The sequence below is a fragment of the Pristiophorus japonicus genome, chromosome 13, assembly GCF_044704955.1.
Source record: "Pristiophorus japonicus isolate sPriJap1 chromosome 13, sPriJap1.hap1, whole genome shotgun sequence".
Classification (NCBI taxonomy): Eukaryota; Metazoa; Chordata; class Chondrichthyes; family Pristiophoridae; genus Pristiophorus; species Pristiophorus japonicus.
In genome coordinates this window covers 180,070,714-180,092,397 of record NC_091989.1, presented here as the reverse complement: position 1 = coordinate 180,092,397, position 21,684 = coordinate 180,070,714, and the positions used below count along the sequence as shown (strand labels likewise).

At 45.8% G+C, this 21,684-nt stretch overlaps 1 protein-coding gene across 1 annotated transcript in view; it reads right to left on the bottom strand.

Moving 5' to 3' along the window:
• Positions 1 to 21,684, bottom strand: part of adamts18 (ADAM metallopeptidase with thrombospondin type 1 motif, 18) — a 297,899-nt gene that overhangs the window by 22,139 nt on the left and 254,076 nt on the right. The window contains exon 19 of the mRNA XM_070897035.1: positions 2,358 to 2,562. Coding sequence (XP_070753136.1) covers positions 2,358 to 2,562 — 205 coding nt within the window. The remainder of the gene's footprint in view (positions 1 to 2,357; positions 2,563 to 21,684) is intronic.

Here is a 21,684-nt window from a genome sequence, read left to right as displayed (position 1 = left end):
ATGAGGCTGCACACAGGGAGGTTAAAGTAACAGTGACCTCAGTCTTTAATAAGACACTCCAGAGTGAGGAACAGGCCTTAGGGGCCGGCTTATATACAGTGCTCCCAAGGGATGTTGGGATCCCCTGGGGCTTCAGGGGATGAGCTCCCTGGTGGCGGAACATGGGAATGCATGCTTTACAGATACACAACAGTTACGTACTTATCTGCAGAGATCCTCTTGATTATTACAGATAGATACTTGCCTGCAAGCTTCTCCTTTATTAATACTGATAGGTACTCACATCAATTCTACATAAACAAGAAATTTTGGCAATATTATGTGCAGTATATCTGTGGACCCATATCATCGTAGGCAATCCTTCGAAATCCACTCTAAAAGTGAGTTTTCAGCTGACTGAACAGTTCAATGCAGGGATTACAATCCCTGTCACAGGTGGGGCAGACAGTGGTTGAAGGAAAGGGTGGGTGGGGAGTCTGGTTTGCCGCACGTTCCTTCCGCTGTCTGCGTTTGAATTCTGCATGCTCTTGTCGACGAGACTCGAGGTGCTCAGCGCCCTCCCGGATGCTCTTCCTCCACTTAGGGCGGTCTTGGGCCAGGGACTCCCAGGTGTCAGTAGGGATGTTGCATATTATGAAGGAGGCTTTGAGGGTGTTCTTGAAACATTTCCTCTGCCCACCTGGGGCTCGCTTGCCGTGTCGGAGTTCCGAGTAGAGCGCTTGCTTTGGGAGTCTCGTGTCGGGCTTGCGGATGATGTGGCCCGCCCAACCGAACTGGTCGAGTGTGGTCAGTGCTTCGATGCTGGGGATGTTGGCCTGATCGAGAACACTGACTTTGATGCGTCTATCCTCCCAGTGGATTTGTGGGATCTTGCGGAGACATCGTTGGTGGTAGTACTCCAGCGCTTTGAGATGTATAGTCCATATCTCTGAGCCATATAGGAGGGCGAGTATCACTACTGCCCAGTAGACCATAAGCTTGGTGTCAGATTTGAGGTCCTGGTCTTGAACACTCTCTTCCTCAGGTGACCGAAGGCTGCACTGGTACACTGAAGGCGGTGTTGGACCTTGACATCGAGTCTGCCCTTGTTGATAGTAGGCTCCCGAGGTATGGAAAATAGTCCACGTTGTCCAAGGCCGCACCGTGGATTTTGATGACTGGGGGGCAGTGCGTGGCAGGGTCAGGTTGGTGGATGACCTTTGTCTTACGGATATTTCGTGTAAGACCCAGGCTTTTATACGCCTCAGTGAAGGTGTTGACGATGGTGCAATGTTTTATTTCACTCTCAACAAGGTTTGGAACTAAACTATAGAACCAATGGGAACCTGTTCAACCTTCGCCACCTCCAGACCAGATCCAAGGTCGTCCCATCCTCTGTCATCGAACTACAGTATGCGAATGAAGCTGGCGTCTGCGCACAGTCAGAAGCCGAACTAAGTGCAGATTGGCTGCCGAGTTTCCCACATTACAATAGTGACTACACTTCATAAGTACTTCATTGGCTGTAAAGCGCTTTGAGCTGTCAGTTGGTCGTGAAAGGTGATTCTTTCTTTTATTAGGCGGTGTTATAACAGTTATAATGTTCTATCCCCATATCGTGTTATTATGTGAACACTGGAATTTATTATGGAAATATAAAAATAAGTACAGATGTATGACTTTAAAATGGTAAGATTCACACCTGGAGTATTGTGTACAGTCTTGGTCTCCTTACATAATGAAGGATATACTTGCCTGAGAGGGAGTGCAACAAAGGTTCACCAGACTGATTCCTGGGATAGGGGCGATTATCCTATGAGGAGGGATCGAGTAGACTGGGCCTATATTCCCTAGAGTTTAGAGGAATGAGAGGTGATCGCATTGAAACGTGTAAAATCCTTACAGGGATTGACAGGATAGATGCAGGGAGGGTGTTTCCCCTGGCTCTGGAGTCTAGAACCAGGGGTCACAGTCTCAGAATAAGGGGTCGGCCATTTAGGGCTGAGATGAGGAGAATATTCTTCAGTCAGAGGGTGGTGAATCTTTGGAATTCTCTACCCTGGTGGAAGGTCAGTTTTTGAGTATATTCAAGACAGAGAGCGATAGATTTTTGGATACCAAGAGAATCAAGGGATACTAAGAGAATCAAGGGATATGGGGATAGTGCAGGAAGGTAGAGTTGAGGTTGAACACGAGCCATGGTCTTTCTGAATGGCAGAGCAGGCTCGAATGGCCTACTCCTGCTTCTCTTTATTCTGCGCACCCCGGTCCAATCGTCCCTCGACCTCAAAAATGTGCTGCAGCTGAAAGTTGAGCTTGACCTCGAATCCCTGCGCAGAAAGGCGGCGGGAGGCGGAGTAGCAGCGAGCAGCGTTTACCTGAGTCCATGCTCCGGTGCTCCACTCGGGCGGGCAGTCGTGGGTGTTGCAGGGCTGCATCTCGGCAGGCGTCAGCGCCGGACACACGGAGCGCGGCACCGCCTCATCCCGCTGGAAAGCCGCCTTGCGGAAACACTGGATCGGCCGGGACTGTGTACCCCCTCCGCAGGGCCGGTTGCACTCCTTCCACTTCCCTGTAGACCAGCTGCAATCACAACAAAAAAGAGGGAAAAATAAAATTTAGGAAGAGGATCAAGAGCGAGTCACATACGGCAAATCCCAAAATGTCAGCACGTCCAGAAATGGGTGCCAGATGTCTGTTTTCAGATTAGGTTCTATTTTTCCCCGGTTCCACTGTCAGTGTCTAGAGGCACACCTTTGACGAAAAGCAACTGGCAGAGACAAGCTTTCTTTGTGACTATGACAGTTCAGAAATTAATAAGTTAAATAGTTATTAGCTGACTCTGACAAATTCTTTAAAGGTATGCCAATCGACAGGTTGTGGAATCGACAAATATCATTCCTACAATTGCTGAGCCACAGAGAAAGAATGTTAGATGGAAGACCATGATAGTCAGGTATTGGTACTATTAATGACTGTCAGCCGTGGCTCAGTGTGTAGCACTCTCGCCTCTGGGTCAGAAGGTTGTGGGTTCAAGTCCCACTCCAGGGACTGGAACACATAAATCTAAGCTGACACTCCCAGTGCTGCACTGTCAGAGGTGCTGTCTTTTCGATGTGATGTTAAACCTTTCAGGTGGACAAAAAATACCATGGCACTATTTCAAAGAAGAGCAGGGGAGTTATCCCCGGTGTCCTGGGGCCACTATTTATCCCTCAATCAACATAACAAAAAAACTGAATATCTGGTCATTATCACATTGCTGTGTGTGGGAGCTTACTTGTGCAAAAATTGGCTGCTGCGTTTCCCACATTACAACAGTGACTACACTCCAAAAGTACTTCATTGGCAGTAAAGCGCGTTGAGATGTCTGGTGGTCATGAAAGGCGCTATATAAATGCAAGTCTTTCATTCTTGTAAGAACACAAGAAATAGGAGCAGGAGTAGATCATACCGCCCCTAGAGCCTGTTCTGCCATTTAATACGATCATGGCTGATCTGATCATGGACTCAGATCCACTTCCCTGCCCCCTCCCCATAACCCCTTATCGTTTAAGAAATTGTCTATTTCTGTTTTAAATTTATTCAATGTCCCAGCTTCCACAGCTCCCTGAGGCAGCGAATTCCACAGATTTACAACCTTCTGAGAGAAGAAATTTCTCCTCATCTCTGTTTTAAATGGACAGTCCCTTATTCTAAGATTATGCCCCCTAGTTCTCCCCCATTAGTGGGAACATCCTCTCTGCATCCACCTTGTCAAGCCCCCTCATAATCTTATACATTTTGATAAGATCACCTCTCATTCTTCTGAATTCCAATGAGTAGAGGCCCAACCTACTCAACCTTTCCTCATAAGTCAACCCCCTCATCTCCGGAATCAACCTTGTGAACCTTCTCTGAACTGCCTCCAAAGCAAGTATATCCTTTCGTAAATATGGAAACCAAAACTGCACGCAGTATTCCAGGTGTGGCCTCACCAATACCTTATATAGCTGTAGCAAGACTTCCCTGCTTTTATACTCCATCCCATTTGCAATAAAGGCCAAGATTCCATTGGCCTTCCTGATCACTTGCTGTACCTGCATAATAACCTTTCGTAGCGTTTTGAGACGGCTGGTGGTCATGAAAGGCGCTATATAAATGCAAGTACCCCCAGGTCCCGCTGTACTGCGGCACCTTGCAATCTTTCTCCATTTAAATAATAACTTGCTCTTTGATTTTTTTTTCTGCCAAAGTGCATGATCTCACACTTTCCAACATTATGTTCCCCTATCTTCTATGATAATTAGCTGCAACCCTATAGTAGGAGAAAGACTTGAGGATGTGACTGATTAAAAATAGAGATCTTCAATATTAAAGAAAGACTTGCATTTATATAGCGCCTTTCACAACTTCAGGATGTCCCAAATCACTTTACAGTCAATGAAGTATTTTTGAAGTGTAGTCACTGTTGTAATGTGGGAAATGCGACAACACACATCAAGCTCCCGCAAACAATGAGGTAATGACCAGATAGTCTCTTCCAGTGATGTTGTTTGAAAAATAAATATTGGCCAGGGCACCAAGGAGAACCTTCTTGCTCTTCTTCGAAATAGTGCCGTGGGAACTTAAAGAGCTACAATGAAGCATAATTTAGGGTTATTATTTCACAAAGACAGAAGTGTCACAAAATTAAAGCACAACACACCATTCTACTCTGAAGTCAGTCTGAGCTGTGTCTCTTTAAGGCATTCATGTTTAACTGTTGTTCAGCAGGCACAGGTCAATCAGAGTTTAATCGTTCCTTGGTGAGGAAACCCTGCAGATCAGGCGGTGTTTGTGGCCATCAAGCTCCAGGTTAATAACTGGGTTTCTTTCTTTAATGAAGATGTCTTTTCATTTGCAACGAAGGGGCTGAATTTATCGGCATTTCTCGCTACACCGCCGCAACTTGGCTTTATAAATAGGTTATGGATTACAGGAACAAGGAAGTTATGCTGAAGTTTTTTGCAAATCTGTGGTTAGGCCTCAGCTAAACTTCTGAGCACTGCACTTTAGGAAGGATGTCAAGGCCCGAGGAGTGGGTACAGAGGAGGTTTACCAGGACGATGCCAGGGATGCGGGATTTCAGTTATGTGGAGTGTTTGGAGAACCTAGTATTGTTCTCTTGAGAGCGGAGAGGGTTAAGAGGAGACCTAATAGAGGTAGTCAAAATTATGAGGGGTTATGATAGAGCGAGTAGGGAGAAACTGGCTCCTCTGGCAAGTGGGTCGACGACCAGAGGTCACAGATTTAAAATCGTTGGCAAAAGAATTGGAGGAGAGATTTCTTCACACAGAGGGTTGTTAAGATCTGGAACGCACTACCTGAAGGTGGTAGAATCAGATTGCATAGGAACTTTTTAAGGGAAATTGGCCATGTACTTGAAGAGGACTACTTTGCAGCATTATGGGGAAAAAGCTGGGGTGTGGGACAAAATCGGATAGCTCTTTCACAGAGCTGGTACGGGGCGTGAAAGGCCGAATGGCCTCGTTCTGTGCTGTGAGATTCTACGATTCTGTGAGAAATTATCTTGGCAAAACTAACACTTAAAATGCTGCCCTCTGGTGTGATGGCTGGTAGTGCCTAGATAGAAGATCATAAATAGCTTTGTTTATTGTTTTAACTAAGACCGCCTATTTCCACCTCTGTAACATCGCCCATCTCCGCCCTTGCCTCAGCTCAATTGCTGTTGAAGCCGTCATCCGTGCCTTTGTTACCTCTAGACTTGACTATTCCAACGCACGACTGGCTGGCCTCCCATGATCCACCCTACGTAAACTTGAGGTGATCCAAAACTCGGCTGCTCATGTCCTAACTTGCACCAAGTCCCGCTCAGCCATCACCCTGTGCTCGCTGACCTACATTGGCTCCCGGTTAAGCAACGCCTCGATTTCAAAATTCTCATCCTTGTTTTCAAATCCCTTCATGGCCTCACTCCTCCCCATCTCTGTAATCTCCTTCAGCCCCACAAATCCACCCCCCCCTGCCCCCTCCCCCTCCCCCCCCCGGGATGTCTGCCCTCCTCCAATTCTGCCCTCTTGTGCATCCGCTATTATAATCGCTCCACCATTGGTGAGCGTGCCTTCTGTTGCCTAGGCCCTAAGCTCTGGAACTCCCTCCCTAAACCTCTCCGCCTCTCTTTCCTCCTTCTAGATGCTCCTTAAAACCTACCTCTTTGACCAAGCTTTTGGCCACCTGTGCTAATTTCTCCTTTTTATCTCATAATACTGTGAAGAACCTTGGCACGTTTCACCACATTAAATGTGCTATATAAATACAAGTTGTTGTTGCTGTTTCAAGAGGGAGCATTTGTGACAGGTTTTGTGCTGATTTGGCATTGTTCACCAGATTGAATTAAGACGGTGTTGAAGCCTTAGATTTGGTGCTGTTTTCCGATATTGACAATTGAGTTCTCCCGCAGTCGGACCTAATACAACAACAGCTTGCATTTATATAGCGCCGTAAACATCCCAAGGCGCTACACCAGAGCGATTATCAAACAAAATTTGACAACAGATCCTACAATGTCCTTGCAGCTTGAAGACATAATGCATCATAAGAGGGCAGAACAAAAGCCCCCAATTACGACGTCAACATTTACTATCTGTGACTTTGTGACTTGTTTACTGTTTAAAAAGAGGAGCCCTTGCAGGCCAGACTCCCTCCCTCTTCATGTATTTCTTGGACTGGGACGCAATGAGCCAGCAATCCGGTCCGTCCGACGGCAATGCGACAACTCATCGTGTTTGCAGCTTCGGCTAACGTGCCTGATGGCCGGTGCCAATGTGAAACTGTTTCTGCACGGCTGACGATTTTAGCTCGGGGCAAAAGGACGCTTCGTTTCCCTTTTGAAGCAGGACACAAAAGAGGAAAAGAGGCTGGAGCAACATTCACTTGGGCAGAATAGATGATGTCAAATTAGTATTCGGGCAAGACAATGGGCCTCGCTGGCAGACACTGGGAAGGGCTGAAAGGAGATGTCACAGGGAATTGGAAGAGCCGGCAGATCAAAGGTAGCACAGATCGAGAGAGAGAGAGAGAGAGAGGGGAAGGGGCGAGAGCGCGAGGGAGAGGGAGTGAGAGAGAGGACAAAGATGCTGACTGAGGTTGCTTTTTATAAACACGGACCGTTCGCTGCTATGGCAAAACGCAATTAATAAATTAGTATGAGGGAAAGTTTGTTTCTTTATTTTTTTCTTTTTTATTTCTGTCGGAGGTGCCAACTTTCGGAGAGACGTTAAACCGAGGCCCCGTCTGCTCTCTCAAGTAGATGTAAAAGATCCCATGGCCCTATTCTGAAGAAGAGCAGGGGAGTTATCCCCGGTGTCCTGGCCAATATTTAACCCTCAACCAACATCAGTAAAACAGATTATCTGACCATTATCGCATTGCTGTTTGTGGGAGCTTTCTATGCGCAAATTGGCTGCCGCGTTTCCCACAATACGATGGTGACTACACTCCAAAAGTACTTACATAAGAACATAAGAAATAGGAGAAGGAATAGGCCATACAGCCTCTCGAGCCTGCTCTGCCATTCAATACGATCATGGCTGATCTGATCATGGACTCAGCTCCACTTCCCTGCCCGCTCCCCATAACCCCTTATCCCCTTATCATTTAAGAAACTGTCTATTTCTGTCTTAAATTTATTAAATGTCCCAGCTTCCACAGTTCTCTGAGGCAGCGAATTCCACAGATTTACAACCCTTTGAAAGAAGAAATTCCTCCTCACCTCTGTTTTAAATGGGCGGCCTCTTATTCTAAGATCGTACCCTCTAGTTCTAGTCTCCCCCATCAGTGGAAACATCCTCTCTGCATCCACCTTGTCAAGCCCCCTCATAATCTCATACATTTCGATAAGATCACCTCTCATTCTTCTGAATTCCAATGAGTAGAGGTCCAACCTACTCAACCTTTCCTCATAAGTCAACCCCCTCATCCCCGGAATCAACCTAGTGAACCTTCTCTGAACCGCCTCCAAAGCAATTATATCCTTTCGTAAATATGGAAACCAAAACTGAACGCATTATTCCAGGTGTGGCCTCACCAATACCTTATATAGCTGTAGCAAGACTTCCCTGCTTTTCTACTCCATCCTCTTTGCAATAAAGGCCAAGATACCATTGGCCTTCCTGATCACTCGCTGTACCTACATACTATTCTTTTGTGTTTCATGCACAAGTACCCCCGAGTCCCGCTGTTTGCAATCTTTCTCCATTTAAATAATAACTTGCTCTTTGATTTTTTTCTGCCAAACTGCATGACCTCACACGTTCCGACATTATACTCCATCTGCCAAATTTCTGCCCACTGGGGGTGGTGTTAACTGCACTCTTATACACCCACTTTGCTTTGGCTCATTGGCTGTAAAGCGCTTTGGGACATCCGTTGGTCATAAAAGGCGCTATATAAATGCAAGTCTTTCTTCAACTTGCAGTGCTCCAGATTTATCTTGGATATGTGACTACCAACGTTCCCTCTAAGCTGTGGCTGTGCATCCATCTGCAGGTCCCACGCAGGCCGCTCACCAGCTTCTCCATTGTAAGCACCGAGCAGGTGCAGACATTTAAAGGGACTGCGCATTAAAAGAGACAGGCCGCAAGGAACAAAGCGCAGCTCACAGTGACCATTGAATGAATACAGTACGAAGCTGGGAAAGGACGGGGTTGCGTGGGGGGGCTGGGGGTGGTGTTAACTGCAATCTTATCCACCCACTTTGCTTTTGCTAATTGTCTCTTGCTTTTTTCTCCCTATTATGCCCTTCATTTTTATCATTTTAGAAAAAAAAGACTTGCATTTATATAGCGCCTTTCACGACCACCGGACGTCTCAAAGCGCTTTACAGCCAATGAAGTACTTTTGGAGTGTAGTCACTGTTGTAATGTAGGAAACGTGGCAGCAAATTTGCGCACAGCAAGCTCCCACAAACAGCAATGTGATAATGACCAGATAATCTGTTTTTGTTATGTTGATTACCAAGATGTTCTCATCTAATCTAGCAGTTGGAAATATGTATTTCGTACTACCCTGCTTTGACTCTTCCTCCTGGGTCCCATTGTGCATTTTGTTGGTGGAAGCCAAACTCGTCACTTCCCCTTTGTTCCAAACCTGACCTCCTCTAAAGTATCGGGGTTTTCCCTTCATTCTTTGTTAATTCTGCCTCCAGGAAGTAGAGGGGGTGCAAGTATCTCCTTCCCCATGCAGGGATTCATCAGCAAGCCTGTCGACCAAACTCAAAATTCTCCGTGGACACTACATTTTGTGCCTTCACCACTATGCATGTGAATATTTTTGCACCAAAGGCAAAATAACAAATTGCTTTACATTATATGATAAATTGCTCAATGGTTGCAGTCATTGCGGTGCCGATCTGTACAGTGCCTTGCGTATTAACACCGTACGCTCCCCTTGGTCTCAGTGCTGTACTGCGTAAATTCAATTTGTTTATTTTGAAAGACAAACCAAATTCGTTCTCTGGAAAAATGGTCAAAATCATAACTAGAGGGCACAGTTTAAAAGTGATTGGCAAAAGAACCAGAGGCGACATGAGGAAAAACATTTTTACGCAACGAGTTGCAATGCACTGGTATCCTCATACATTATACTCCTTACTATATCCCACTTCCCCTCATCCCATAAATCTCTTCTGATTTACAGTCTGCGCGGGGTGTAAGCATGCACCCTCCTCTCCTCCCCTCACCAGAACCCTATCTCTCGTGCCCTTCTAATTCCAGACACCCAAGAAATCCAGCCTGCTCAGCCAGTGCTTGAATAAGAAGAGGGAGAGGAAAGTGAAGAAGAAGAAACACTCTCATTTGGTTTCATCCTCCCAGCCTGAAAGGCTGGTGGACACAGATTCAATGGTAATCCTTCAAAGGGGAATTGGATAAATACTTGGAGGAGGAAAAATTGCAGGGTATGGAGTGGGACTAACTGGATAGCTCTTCGAAAGAGCCGGCACAGACTCGATGGGCCGAATGGCCTTCTTCTGTGCTGTATTATTCTAACATCCCAAAATATGTGACTCAGCACCGTTTCCTAGTGCTGACAGACCCAAGGACTTTACGGGAGCGGGCAGGGAAGTGGAGCTGAGTCCATGATTGGATCAGCCATGACCTTATTGAATGGCGGAGCAGGCGCGAGGGGCCGAATGGCCCACTCCTGCTCCTGTTTCTTATGTTTGTAACAAAGCTGCCACTCAAGTATGGTGTTCCTCAGTGAACTGAAGCCTCTGTTCTGACCTACAGTTCCGCCAATGACCAGATTCATCACGCTTCCTTTCGCAGGCCGCCAAATCCCAGGAGCCTTCCCCCACAGCTACCGAATCCTGGATTTCTCATCTTACTGCGACCAAATCGCGGGAACACCCCGTCACCCCGTTTCCACCACCCCCGGTCCCCCAGGCTCTCAAACCTCGGCATCCTACCCCAATGCCTCCAGGAATGTCCTTGGTGCTGCAAAACCCCAGCACTTGCTACACGTTCCTGCCAAGTCGCAAGGTGGCCACCCTAGTTCTAACCAAACTCCAGGACCTCCGTCTTCAGTTTTACCAAAAATCCGAGAATTCCAATGCTACAAAACCCCCACATCCCTCATCCACACCTCTCGTGTTCTGTGCCTATTTCCAACCTAATACATCTTATCTACCATCTTGTTGTAGCCTGTTCTTTCAAAATGGTAGGAGATAGAATTTGAGAATACAGGTAAAGGGGTTACAGTAATGCCCAAATCCACTCATTTACGATTAGATGAATATTTTATCCCTGTACTCATTGGAGTTTAGAAGAATGAGAGGTGATTTATTGAAATATGTAAGAATCTGAGGGGGGTTGACAGGGTTGATGCTGAGAGGATGTTTCCCCTCGTGGGGGAATCTAGAATGAGTGGGCATAGTTTCAGAATAAAGGGTCGCCCATTTAAGATCTAGATGAGGAGGAATTTCTTCTCTCAGAATCTGTGGAATTCTCTACCCCAGAGAGCTGTGGAGGCTGGGTCATGGAATATATTCAAGATGGAGATAGACAGATTCTTGATCTATAGGGGAGGCAAGGGTTATGGGGAACAGGCAGGAAAGTGGAGTTGAGGCCATGATCAGATCAGTCATGACCTTATTGAATGACAGAGCAGTCTCGAGGGGGGGTATAGCTTACTCCTGCTCCTAATTCTTATGTTCTTTTGCTCTAAACACTGGTACAAATTCCAGGAAACTGTGCAATAAAAAGACAAATTGGTATTTAGTCGCCGTAAATCAAGAGTCCTAAAATTAATACATTGGCTATTACTTGACATATCTAGGTGTAATTCCTGTCAACTTTTTTCATCATAAATTCCTATGTCCCCATCTGTAATGGGAATGACCTATATAAACTTGCTATGCTGTAATTCCACGCTCTGCGGAGTAGTGGAGAGGGTTTTAAAAGGACTGACCAGGTTCCCACAGCTGCACTTTAGCCATAGAATACGATATTGCTTTTTACATGTTAGAACTCCCTCCCTAGCAGTGCTGTGGGAGAAGCTTCACCACACGGAAGGTTCAAGGCGGAGGCTCACCACCACTTCTCAGGGGCAATTAGTGATGGGCATTAAATGGCGGCCTTGCCAGTGACGCACACACATGAGATTGAATTAAAAAACAAAGAGTGACTTTGTCCTCATCTTCTAACTCAATTATGAGCAATGCCACAGAAGGTCGAATAAAAAAGCAAAATACTGCGGATGCTGGAAATCCGAAATATAAACAAGAAATGCTGGAAACACTCAGCGGGTCAGGTAGCATCTGGTGAGAGAGAAACAAGAGTTAACGGTTCAGGTCAATGGCCTTGCATCAGAACTGGATAACGTTACAGATGTTTTCTGGTTTTAAGCAAGTGCAGAGGCAGGGAAAGCAGGGAAGGGGAGGAAAGAACAAAGGTAAGGTCTGTGATAGGGTGGAAAGCAGGAGTAATTTAATTGACAAAAGTGATGTCTCAATACCACCCCCTTTTAGAACATAAGAAATAGGAGCAGGAGTAGGCCAGAGGGCCCCTCGAGCCTGCTCTGCCATTCAATACGATCATGGCTGATCCGATAATGGACTCAGGTCCACTTCCCCGCCTGCTCCCCATAACCCCTTATCTCCTTATCATTTAAGAAACTGTATATCTCTGTATTAAATTTATTCAATGACACAGCCGTCACAGCTCTTTGAGGCAGTGAATTCCACAGATTCACAACCCTCTGAAAGAAGAAATTCCTCCTCATCTCAGTTTGAAATGGACGGCCCCTTATTGCCTTGCCTCATCATCCGTTTTGTCATTTAATCACTCCTGCCCTCCACTCCATCGCAGACCTTTGTGACATTTTCTAGTTCTGATGATGATAACTCTCCGCTTCTCTCTCCCCAGATGCTGCCTGACCTGCTGAGTATTTCCCATTTATATGCCACAGGGGATCGGCTGGTTATAAATTAAAACGTTATTCTGCGAGAATCTAAACTGCAATAGAGTGCAGTAATGACAAAACAGGATGAATGCAAGGCCACTTCTCCAAGCAATGTGGACAACTATAATAACAACACCAACTTGTATTTATATAGTGCCTTTAACGTAGTGAAACATACCAAGGTGCTTCAGAGGAGTGTTATGAGACAAAATATTTGACACCGAACCACAGGAGAAATTAGTGCAGGTGTTCAAAAGCTTGGTCAAAGAGGTAAGTTTTAAGAAGCGTCTTGAAGGAGGAAAGAGAGGCAGAGAGGCAGAGATGTTTAGGGAAGGAGTTCCAGAACTTAGGGCCTAGGCAACAGAAGGCACGGCCACCGATGGTTGAGCGATTATAATCAGGGATGCTCAAGAGGGCAGAATTAAAGGGGCGCGGACATCTTGGGGTGGGGGGGGCTGTGGAGCTGGAGGAGATTACGGAGATAGGGAGGGGGTGAGGCCATGGAGGGATTTGTAAACAAGGATGAGAATTTTGAAAAAGAGGCATTGCTTAACCGGGAGCCAATGTAGGTCAGCGAGCACAGGGGTGATGGGTGAGCAGGGCATGGTGCTGGTTAGGACACGGGCTGCCGAGTTTTAGATCACCTCTAGTTTAGGTAGGGTAGAACGTGGAAGGCCAGCCAGGATTCTGTTGGAGTAGTCAAGTAATTAATAACTATGGTTATTAATTCCTTTCACAAAAAAAAATAAGGAAAATTCTTGAGATAATCTTGAGTGGTGAAGGGTTGAAAAGCAAACTGTGAACTTCTGACTGCAGTAGATACATGTGCCGACTGCATTCCTGGAACTGCACTTTTTGTGTTTCCACCAAGTCTGAACTTGATGAGAGCTAGCGAGCCACTTCACCCGGCACAAGTCACACCACAATCCAATTGCAGTTAGATCCACACTTCCCCAGCGACAACACTGTTCGAACCGAATTCAGCGTCAAACAGGTTCAGCAGAGTCACACTGTCTAGCTTTACTCTCGGTTATTGCCCCACTGTTAGAGGGCAGCCCTAAACAGCGATCCTTTCAGTGGAACATCAAACCGAAGTCTTGGCCTGTGGATATATTTGAAAGAGTGAAGGGTCTTCTCCTACTGTCCTGGCAAATATTTGTCCCTTATGCAATACGGCTAAACGTCATCTTATCTGGTCATTCACCTCATGGACATTGCTGTACCGTGGCTGCAGCATTTGTCAACATTGCCTCACAAGATCGCACAATGATTACAGTTGAGGAAGGCCATTCGGCCCATCGCATTTCACCCATCATGGAAGATCCTAAATTCTCACCATCGTGGCCTCAAGGGTTATTCCAGGGTTTTTTCAGTTTCCATTACTCAATCCAGGCATCCATTGCACGTATTGATCGCTCTTTTTGTTGAGAAAAACTACCTTTGAGTCTTAGCTGTGGTAGCACTTTTGCCTCCAAGTCAGAAGGTTGTGGGTTCAAGTCCCACTCCAGAGACTTGAGCACAAGAAATCTAGGCCGAGACACCAGTGCGGTGCTGAGGGAGTGCAGCACAGACAAAGGTACTGACTTTTGGATGAGACATTGAACCAAGGCCCCATCTGTTCTCTCAGGTGGATGTAAATGATCCCATGGCACTATTTCGAAGAAGAGCAGGGGAGTTATCCCCTGTGTCATGACCAATATCAACCAACATCACTGAATCACATTATCTGGCCATTTTCATATTGCTGTTTGTGAGAGTTGGCTGTGTTGGCTGCCGTGTTTCCTGCATTACAACAGTGACTGCACTTCAAAAGTACTTCATTGATTGGGATGTCCTGAGATCATGAAATACGCTATATAATGAAAGTCTTTCTTTCATTTGAAATGCCATAGCATAAATATTGAGCAGGATACCATGAGAATTTATGCTTTTCGTTGATTATCACATTGACAACTTTAACATCCATCCGAATCACTGGAACAAGCACAAGGTGCCTTGCTTGAGTGTCCCATCTAAATGACAGAACCTCTGTCAATTCAACACTCCCTCAGTTTCTGTCTTGTCTGACATCAGTCCTACATTGGCCTATTGCTAGTTTGAGCCTCTGTTGCCTTGTCCTACTCCTGCAATTTAAAGTAATTTTACAAATTTACCAGTTCAACCCCATTTACTATCCTGTACACCTCTGTAAGATCAGCTCTCAAAAACCTTCTTTCAAGGCTGAAATGTCCAAGCTTCGCTAATCTTTCTTCATGACTCAGGACATCTTGACATGAAGGATCAGTATTAAGAGGTCTGAGTTACTGGATTTACCTTTGGTTACTGGAAGGGGCTCTGGGGAAAGAGCAGGGGGAGGGGGGACACATTGGATCGCTTTTTCAAAGAGCCGGCACAGGCCCGATGGGCCGAATGACCCCCTTGTGTGCTGCATGTTCTGTGATCAGCTGTTGTCTGCACTGCCTCCAGTGTTTGAATGGCTCCCGTGCCTCTCATCAAACAGAAATGCACTCAAGATGTGGTCTGACCAGGGCAGTATACATCGGAAGCATGACTTTCTCCAACGTGTACGCTACTGTTTTCGTTATATTCAGCATTTCATGGACTTTGCTGCAAAAACGTTGTTCCTGGATTGTGTGGATCAATTTGAGGCAGAACGTTGCGATAAGATGCTACATAAAAATGCAAGCAATATTATCCATAAATAAAACACTGCCCAGATTGACGGGACAAAAGACTCCACTCTCTGCCGGCTGCAACGCAAAATGCATCTGGGAAATCTCAGTGATCATCAATCCACAGCACTAAAAATGATTACCATCATTTGGCGAGTTTGCAGAAAGCAATTACTGCATCTGAGGAAGCTGAATCAACATCGGTGCAGATTCGGTAATTGACTCAATAGTGCTTCAGTGCTCCTGTTAGTTCAATTGTGCGTCTTGTTCATTGCGAAGCCTCCGAATCAATGATTTCTCTCAGCCGCTTCTGAATGATGATGGTAAGACTATCTCTTTCATTGCCGTCACGCTTGCTATTTGAAACAGATACTGTGGCTGGAGTTGGGGTAGAATTGCGACAGGTTCCTAGGAACTAAGGTTTCAGTCAAGTTGGTGCTTTCTATCATCAATCGACAGTAGTTAAACCACTCAGTCTAATATGTCTAGTAACCACTCGATTGATAGCAATAAACACAATGGGCCAAAAGTTGCGGCCTCTCTGGGTGTGTATGATGTGCGCATATACCCGAAGAGGCCTCGCAAATGCCGGTTCTCACCGTGCAATGCGCATGCGCTGAGAATTGGCTTTTACAATCTGTCAAACTGTCTTTTGACAGATCGCACACATTCCAGGGAGAAGGACATCCACGGGGCAGAAATTTGGGCTATTTGCCCAACTCCAGCTCAGTGAATGTCCTTCAAACTCTTACGCCTGGTAAAAGCGGGCGTAAAGCCTACTTTTACCAGCATAAGAGTTTTAAAACATAGAAAAAGTCAATTTAATCACTAATTTTTATATTAAAAACCCTGACCATGAAGGTAAGTTCATGTTTAACCCTATTAAAACACATTAAAAAAAATTTCAAAAAATAAAACATGTTCTAACACATTTAATTACAATCAATTTCAATTAATTTTAAATATGTGCAGTGTTTTTTTAATTTATTTTGTTGTATTTCTTGTTTTTTGGGGGGTGTTCTCATTGATAGTAATGGGAGCCAGTACAAATAGAGTTCCCATTTTTATCAATGAGAATACAGATGTTCCTTGGTGGTCCAGGCCCACATGATCCCAGGATATGAATATGAACCTGGAAGACATGTTCCCGTGCACTGGACTGCGAAACTCGGCCTCCGACCGCAATCCTATGTTCCTCCGGGACCACCAGTTATTTTCGTTTAAAAAATTCTGGTCGGAGGCGTTCGCCTGAAGAAAGCCTCCGACTTAAATTGTCCCCTCAATGTTTGTATTGATCAAAACACAACTTGGGTTTATGTAGCACCTTTATCGTAGCAAAACGTTCAAAGGCGCTTCACAGGAGCGTAATCAGACAAAAAATAAAGTTGACGCTGAGCCAGGCAAGGAGACATGGCTAAAAGCTTGATCTTAAGAGACAGTTTTTAAGCCGCATTTTAAAGGAGGAGAGTGAGGCGGAGAGGTTTAGGGAGTGAATTCCAGTGCTTTGGACCTGGACAGCTGAAGGCACGGCTGCCAATGGAGAGGCGAAGAGAAGTCGGGCGTGTACTCACATAGTGGATTATCTTAGAGTGCAGTGATTGTTGTTGTATAGGCACACAAGCTGAGCCAGCTACTTACCACAACCAGCAGTGAGACAAGCGACCAGTTAACCTGGGGTTTGAAGGCTGAGGGAAAAGTGTTGGCCAGAACATCAGCACCATGTCTCGCTCCTCTTCCAATTGTCCCACAGGGTTGTTAATGTCCACTTCGATCATCAGATCAGCAAACAAGGACTGAAACAATGGCTCCTACCATGTTGGTCATGTGCCTTGAGCAACTAGATTTGTTTGCCGTGAAAGGGGACTGGAAGTATATTACACAATATGTTTGCAAATGGCAGTTGACAGATATAGACAGATCATTATGGGGAAGGTTACGCTATTGCAATAGCCTTGTAGTGATGTGCTGTCATTATTAAGACTATGAAAACTCTACTGTCTGTATCCTAACTCGCACCAAGTCCCGTTCACCCATCACCCCTGTGCTTGCTGACCTACATTGCCTCCCGGTCCAGCAACATCTCAATTTTTATATTTTCCTCCTATGTTCAAATCCATCCATGATATCGGCACTCCCCAAGGGCACAATTGCCCAGCGCCCCGATTGGAGGTGGGAACCTTCTGGGGCCGGGACTTTAAGTACGCGGCGCAGAAGTCCCGCCCCCTCCCGCTGCGGAATTGCCCTTACCGCCGCTCAAAGGAAGCGGAGAGCAATCTCTCGCGCTCCACTTCCTTTGGGGGAGGTAACCGGGATGCTACTGGGGCACTGAAGGAAGCTCTACGCGGGTGCTCTGAGTAGCACTAGTGCACTTCAATGCCCCACTCTTTCAATTAAAGGGGGGGGGGCCACTACGGACTCTGCCATTGTTGAGCTGACCCGAGAATCGGTCGACAAAATAAGATGGCGGCCCGGGGTGCTGGCGCCTCCTTTTTAAGGAGCGCCCTGAGAGCGGATGTCCGCCAGCTTCGCGACCCGAGGGGCAATTTCCCCCACGGGGCGGTGAGGGGTCGCCATGCACGATTTCCCGCACGGAAAACCCCAGAGGCACTAACGGAGGGGCAATTCCTCCCCCTCCCCAGCTCTGTAAACTTCTCCAGCCGGATAGTCCTACAAGATCACTGCAATTCTGGCCTTTTGTGCATCCCCAATTTTCAGCATTCTCAACATTGGCGGCCGTGCCTTCAGCTGCGGGGGCCCCAGGTCCAAACCACTGGAATTCACTCCCTAAACCTCTCCGCCTCTCTCTCCTCCTTTAAGACACTCAGTAAAACCCAAACCTACACCTCATTTCTCTTTAAGTGACTCGGTGTCAATTTTTGCCAGAAACTACACCTGTGAAGCAGATTGGGACGTTTCACTGCATTAAGAGTCCGTGTTCCATGTTTTTATTGAGTGCACAAGGTTGCAGCCCCTGTTCCATTATTTGAAGGGGCTGCTCCTGAAATTCTGGCTGCACTTCAGTCCCACTCTCCTGATCTTTGGGCACCCTGTGCGGAGGGGAGCGGGTAGGTCCGAGGGCCTCCTCGTAAGACTGCTCCTGGACACGGCCAAGGGTGCCATCAGCCGGTCCAGGCAGCGGGCGGTCGAGGGGGTCGTTCAACCTGACTGCCTGCCTCTCTTCCGCTCTTACATCCGGTCCAGGGTGTCCTTGGAGATGGAGCACGCGGTGTCCACTGGTACGCTCGCGGCCTTCCGCGAGAGGTGGGCACCGGAGGGACTGGAGTGCATCATCACGCCCGGCAACCAAATTTTAATTTGATTTTACGTTTTTAAGTTTAATTTGTTTTAATTGCCGGTGCTTTTAGTGTCCCCCTTCCCTTTTATAGGGGGCACTGGGGAAAATTGTGATTTTAGTGCCCAAAAAAAAAAAACCCCAAAAAAAACAAAAAAAAAGGGGGGGAAAAAAAAGGGCCTTGTAAATGTCTGGAGTGTCACCCAGGTCGGGTGGCACCGGTTAATGTTTTATGTTTTTGCAGGTGAACTCCAAAAGAGTTTCACTGCATTAAAGGCACTATATAAATGATGTTGTTATTCTGGTCATGTGTTATCCAATGCTCATTCAGTGGTATGATTAAAGATAATGCTGTTAATTAGCGTACAACAGATTTTAGATCATAAATGGGATTTGCAAATTAGATGCTGCATTTTCTATCTTACAACAGCGACTTCACTTCAAAAGTATTTCACTGGAAAGCACCTTGGGTCCTAAGGGCGTGATAGGTGCTATTTAAATTCAAGTTCTTTATTTTTCTTTCTCGCCATTAAAACCAAGGGAGTGCTATTAAAACACAAGGTGAGCCCGGCTTCCATGATGTGCGAGCTGTTGAACAGAATATTTTCAATCCTTTTCTGGATCTGAAAGATTGGATTGGCTGGGTTTGTTTTCTTTGAAACAGTGGAGGCTGAGGGGAGACCTTATTGAGGTGTATAAAATTATGAGAGGCCTGGATATCGTGGATACAAAGGACCTATTTCCTTTAGGATTAGCAACCAAGGGGCATAGATCTAAAATAATTGGTAGGAGGTTTAGAGGAGATTTGAGAGGAAATGTCTTCACCCAGAGGGTGGTGGGGGTCTGGAACTCATTGCCTGAAAGGGTGATAGAGGCAGAAATGCTCACCACATTTAAAAAGTACTTGGATGTGCACTTGAAGAGCTGTAACCCACAGGGCTAAGGACCTAGAGCTGGTAAGTGGGATTAGGCTGGATAGCTCTTGGTCTGCCGGTGCGGACACGATGGGCCGAAATGGCCTCCTTCCGTGCTGTAAATTTCTATGATTCTTTGTTGGAGGGGCCTGGTCACCCTTGGCAACTGCCTACAGTGGCGTTATTGAAACCAGTAGCCTTGGGAATCAGAGGCACTGACCCTGGAGGAAGTGACTGGTCGGGATTATGGGCCTCAATAAAAAGTTAGCGAGCAAATCTAGAGGTTACAGATTTAAAATCATTGGCAAAAGACCTCGAGGGGAAATGAAGAGAATTCTTTTTCACTCAGAGAATTGTCAGGATCTGAAATGCTCCACCTGAAAAGGAGATGGAAACTGATTTCATTAATAATTTTAAAGGGGAGGTGGACAGGCACTGGAGGATGAGGCACTTACAGGGTTACGGATCAAAAGCGGGGATATGGGACAAAGGAAAGAAAGATTTGCATTTATATAGCGCCTTTCACGACCACCGGACATCTCAAAGCACTTTACAGCCAATGAAGTACTATTTGAAGTGTAGTCGCTGCTGCAGCCAATTTGCACACAGCAAGCTCCCACAAACAGCAATGTTAAAATGATCCGATAATCTGTTTTTGCGATTGAGGGATAAATATTGGCCTATGACACCAGGCATAACTCCCCTGTTCTTCTTCGAAATAGTGCCATGGGATCTTTTACATCCATTTGGCATCCCTGCAGTGGGACTTGAACCTACAACCATCCGACTCAGAGGCAAGTGTGCTACCCACTGAGCCACAGCTGACACGGCATTCTCTTTCAAAGAGCCAGCACGGGCCCGACGGGCCGAATGGCCTCTGTCTGCGCTGCAGGCTTCTGTGATTCTCTGAACACCAGTGTCTCGCAAGGGCACAGGGAGATCAAGACAGCGGAATAAATCGCCTCATTTGAAACAAGCTGATAATTCCACTCTTCACGGCTTAACATGGTCAATGGTGGTCAGATTCCAGACACCCAGGCATCCAACAAACTGGAATGGATGCCAATAACAAGAACAAAAATCGGAATCCAATCCATTTGTCCAATTTGCTTTCCTTTCTCACATGAACCTCAATTGGACAGTGTCGAATTGGATACAACCCTGCAGCAATCAGACTTTGATTGAGACGCAGGGATTGCGGCAGCTTATTTTACCCATCGCAGGGACCTGTGCCAATCTGGCACCAGTTTCATGAAATACAAACCAGCACTTCAATCCCAAAGCCTTGACACGTGTAAGCTGAAGCCCTTTTATTACTAATGTATCATAATCGGTACATTACACCCCGACATTTGGGCCACAGCTTCCGAAATAAGAGTGTATCAGAAAGTGGGGTCAAAGCAGGGAAAAATGGTACAAAAACAAATTTAAAAGCTCTTTACCTGAATGCACGCAGCATTCGTAACAAAATAGATGAGCTGACGGCACAAATAGATACAAATGGGTATGATATGACAGCCATTACAGAGACGTGGTTGTAAGGTGACCAAGGCTGGGAACGAGATATTCAGGGGTATTTGACAATTCGGAAGAACAGACAGAAAGGAAAAAGAGGTGGGGTAGCTCTGTTAATAAAGGATGAGATCAGTACAGTAGTGAGAAATGATATTGGCTCAGAAGATCAAGATGTAGAATCAGTTTGGGTGGAGATAAGGAATAATAAGGGGAAGACGTCACTGGTGGGCATAGTCTATAGGCCCCCTAACCAGTAGCTACAATGTTGGATGGAGTATAAATCCAGAAATAATGGAGCCTTGTAAAAAAGGAATGGTAATAATCATGGATAATTTTAATCTTCATACTGATGGGATAAATCAAATTGGCCAAGGTAGCCTTCAGGAAGATTTCAAAGAGTGCATTCGGGAAAGTTTCCTTGAACAGTACGTTGCAGAACCAACCAGGGAGCAGGTTATCTTAGATCTGATACTGTTTAATGAGACAGGATTAATAAACAATCTCCCAGTAAAGGATCGTCTAGGAATGAGTGACCATAACATGGTTGAATTTGAAATTCAGTTGGAGGGTGAGAAAGTTGGATCTCAAACCAGTATCCTAAGCTTAAATAAAGGAGACTACAAAAGTGTGAGGGCAGAGTTGACTAACGTGGACTGGGAAAATAGATTAAAGTGTAAGACGATTGATGAGCAATGGCGGACATTTAAGGAGGTATTTCATAACTCTCAACAAAAATATATTCCAATGAGAAGGAAAGACTGTAAGAAAAGGGATAATCATCCGTGGCTAACTAAGGAATTAAGGGATGGTATCAAATTGAAAACAATGGCATGCGAAGTGGCCAAGATTAGTGAGAGGCCAGAGGATTAGG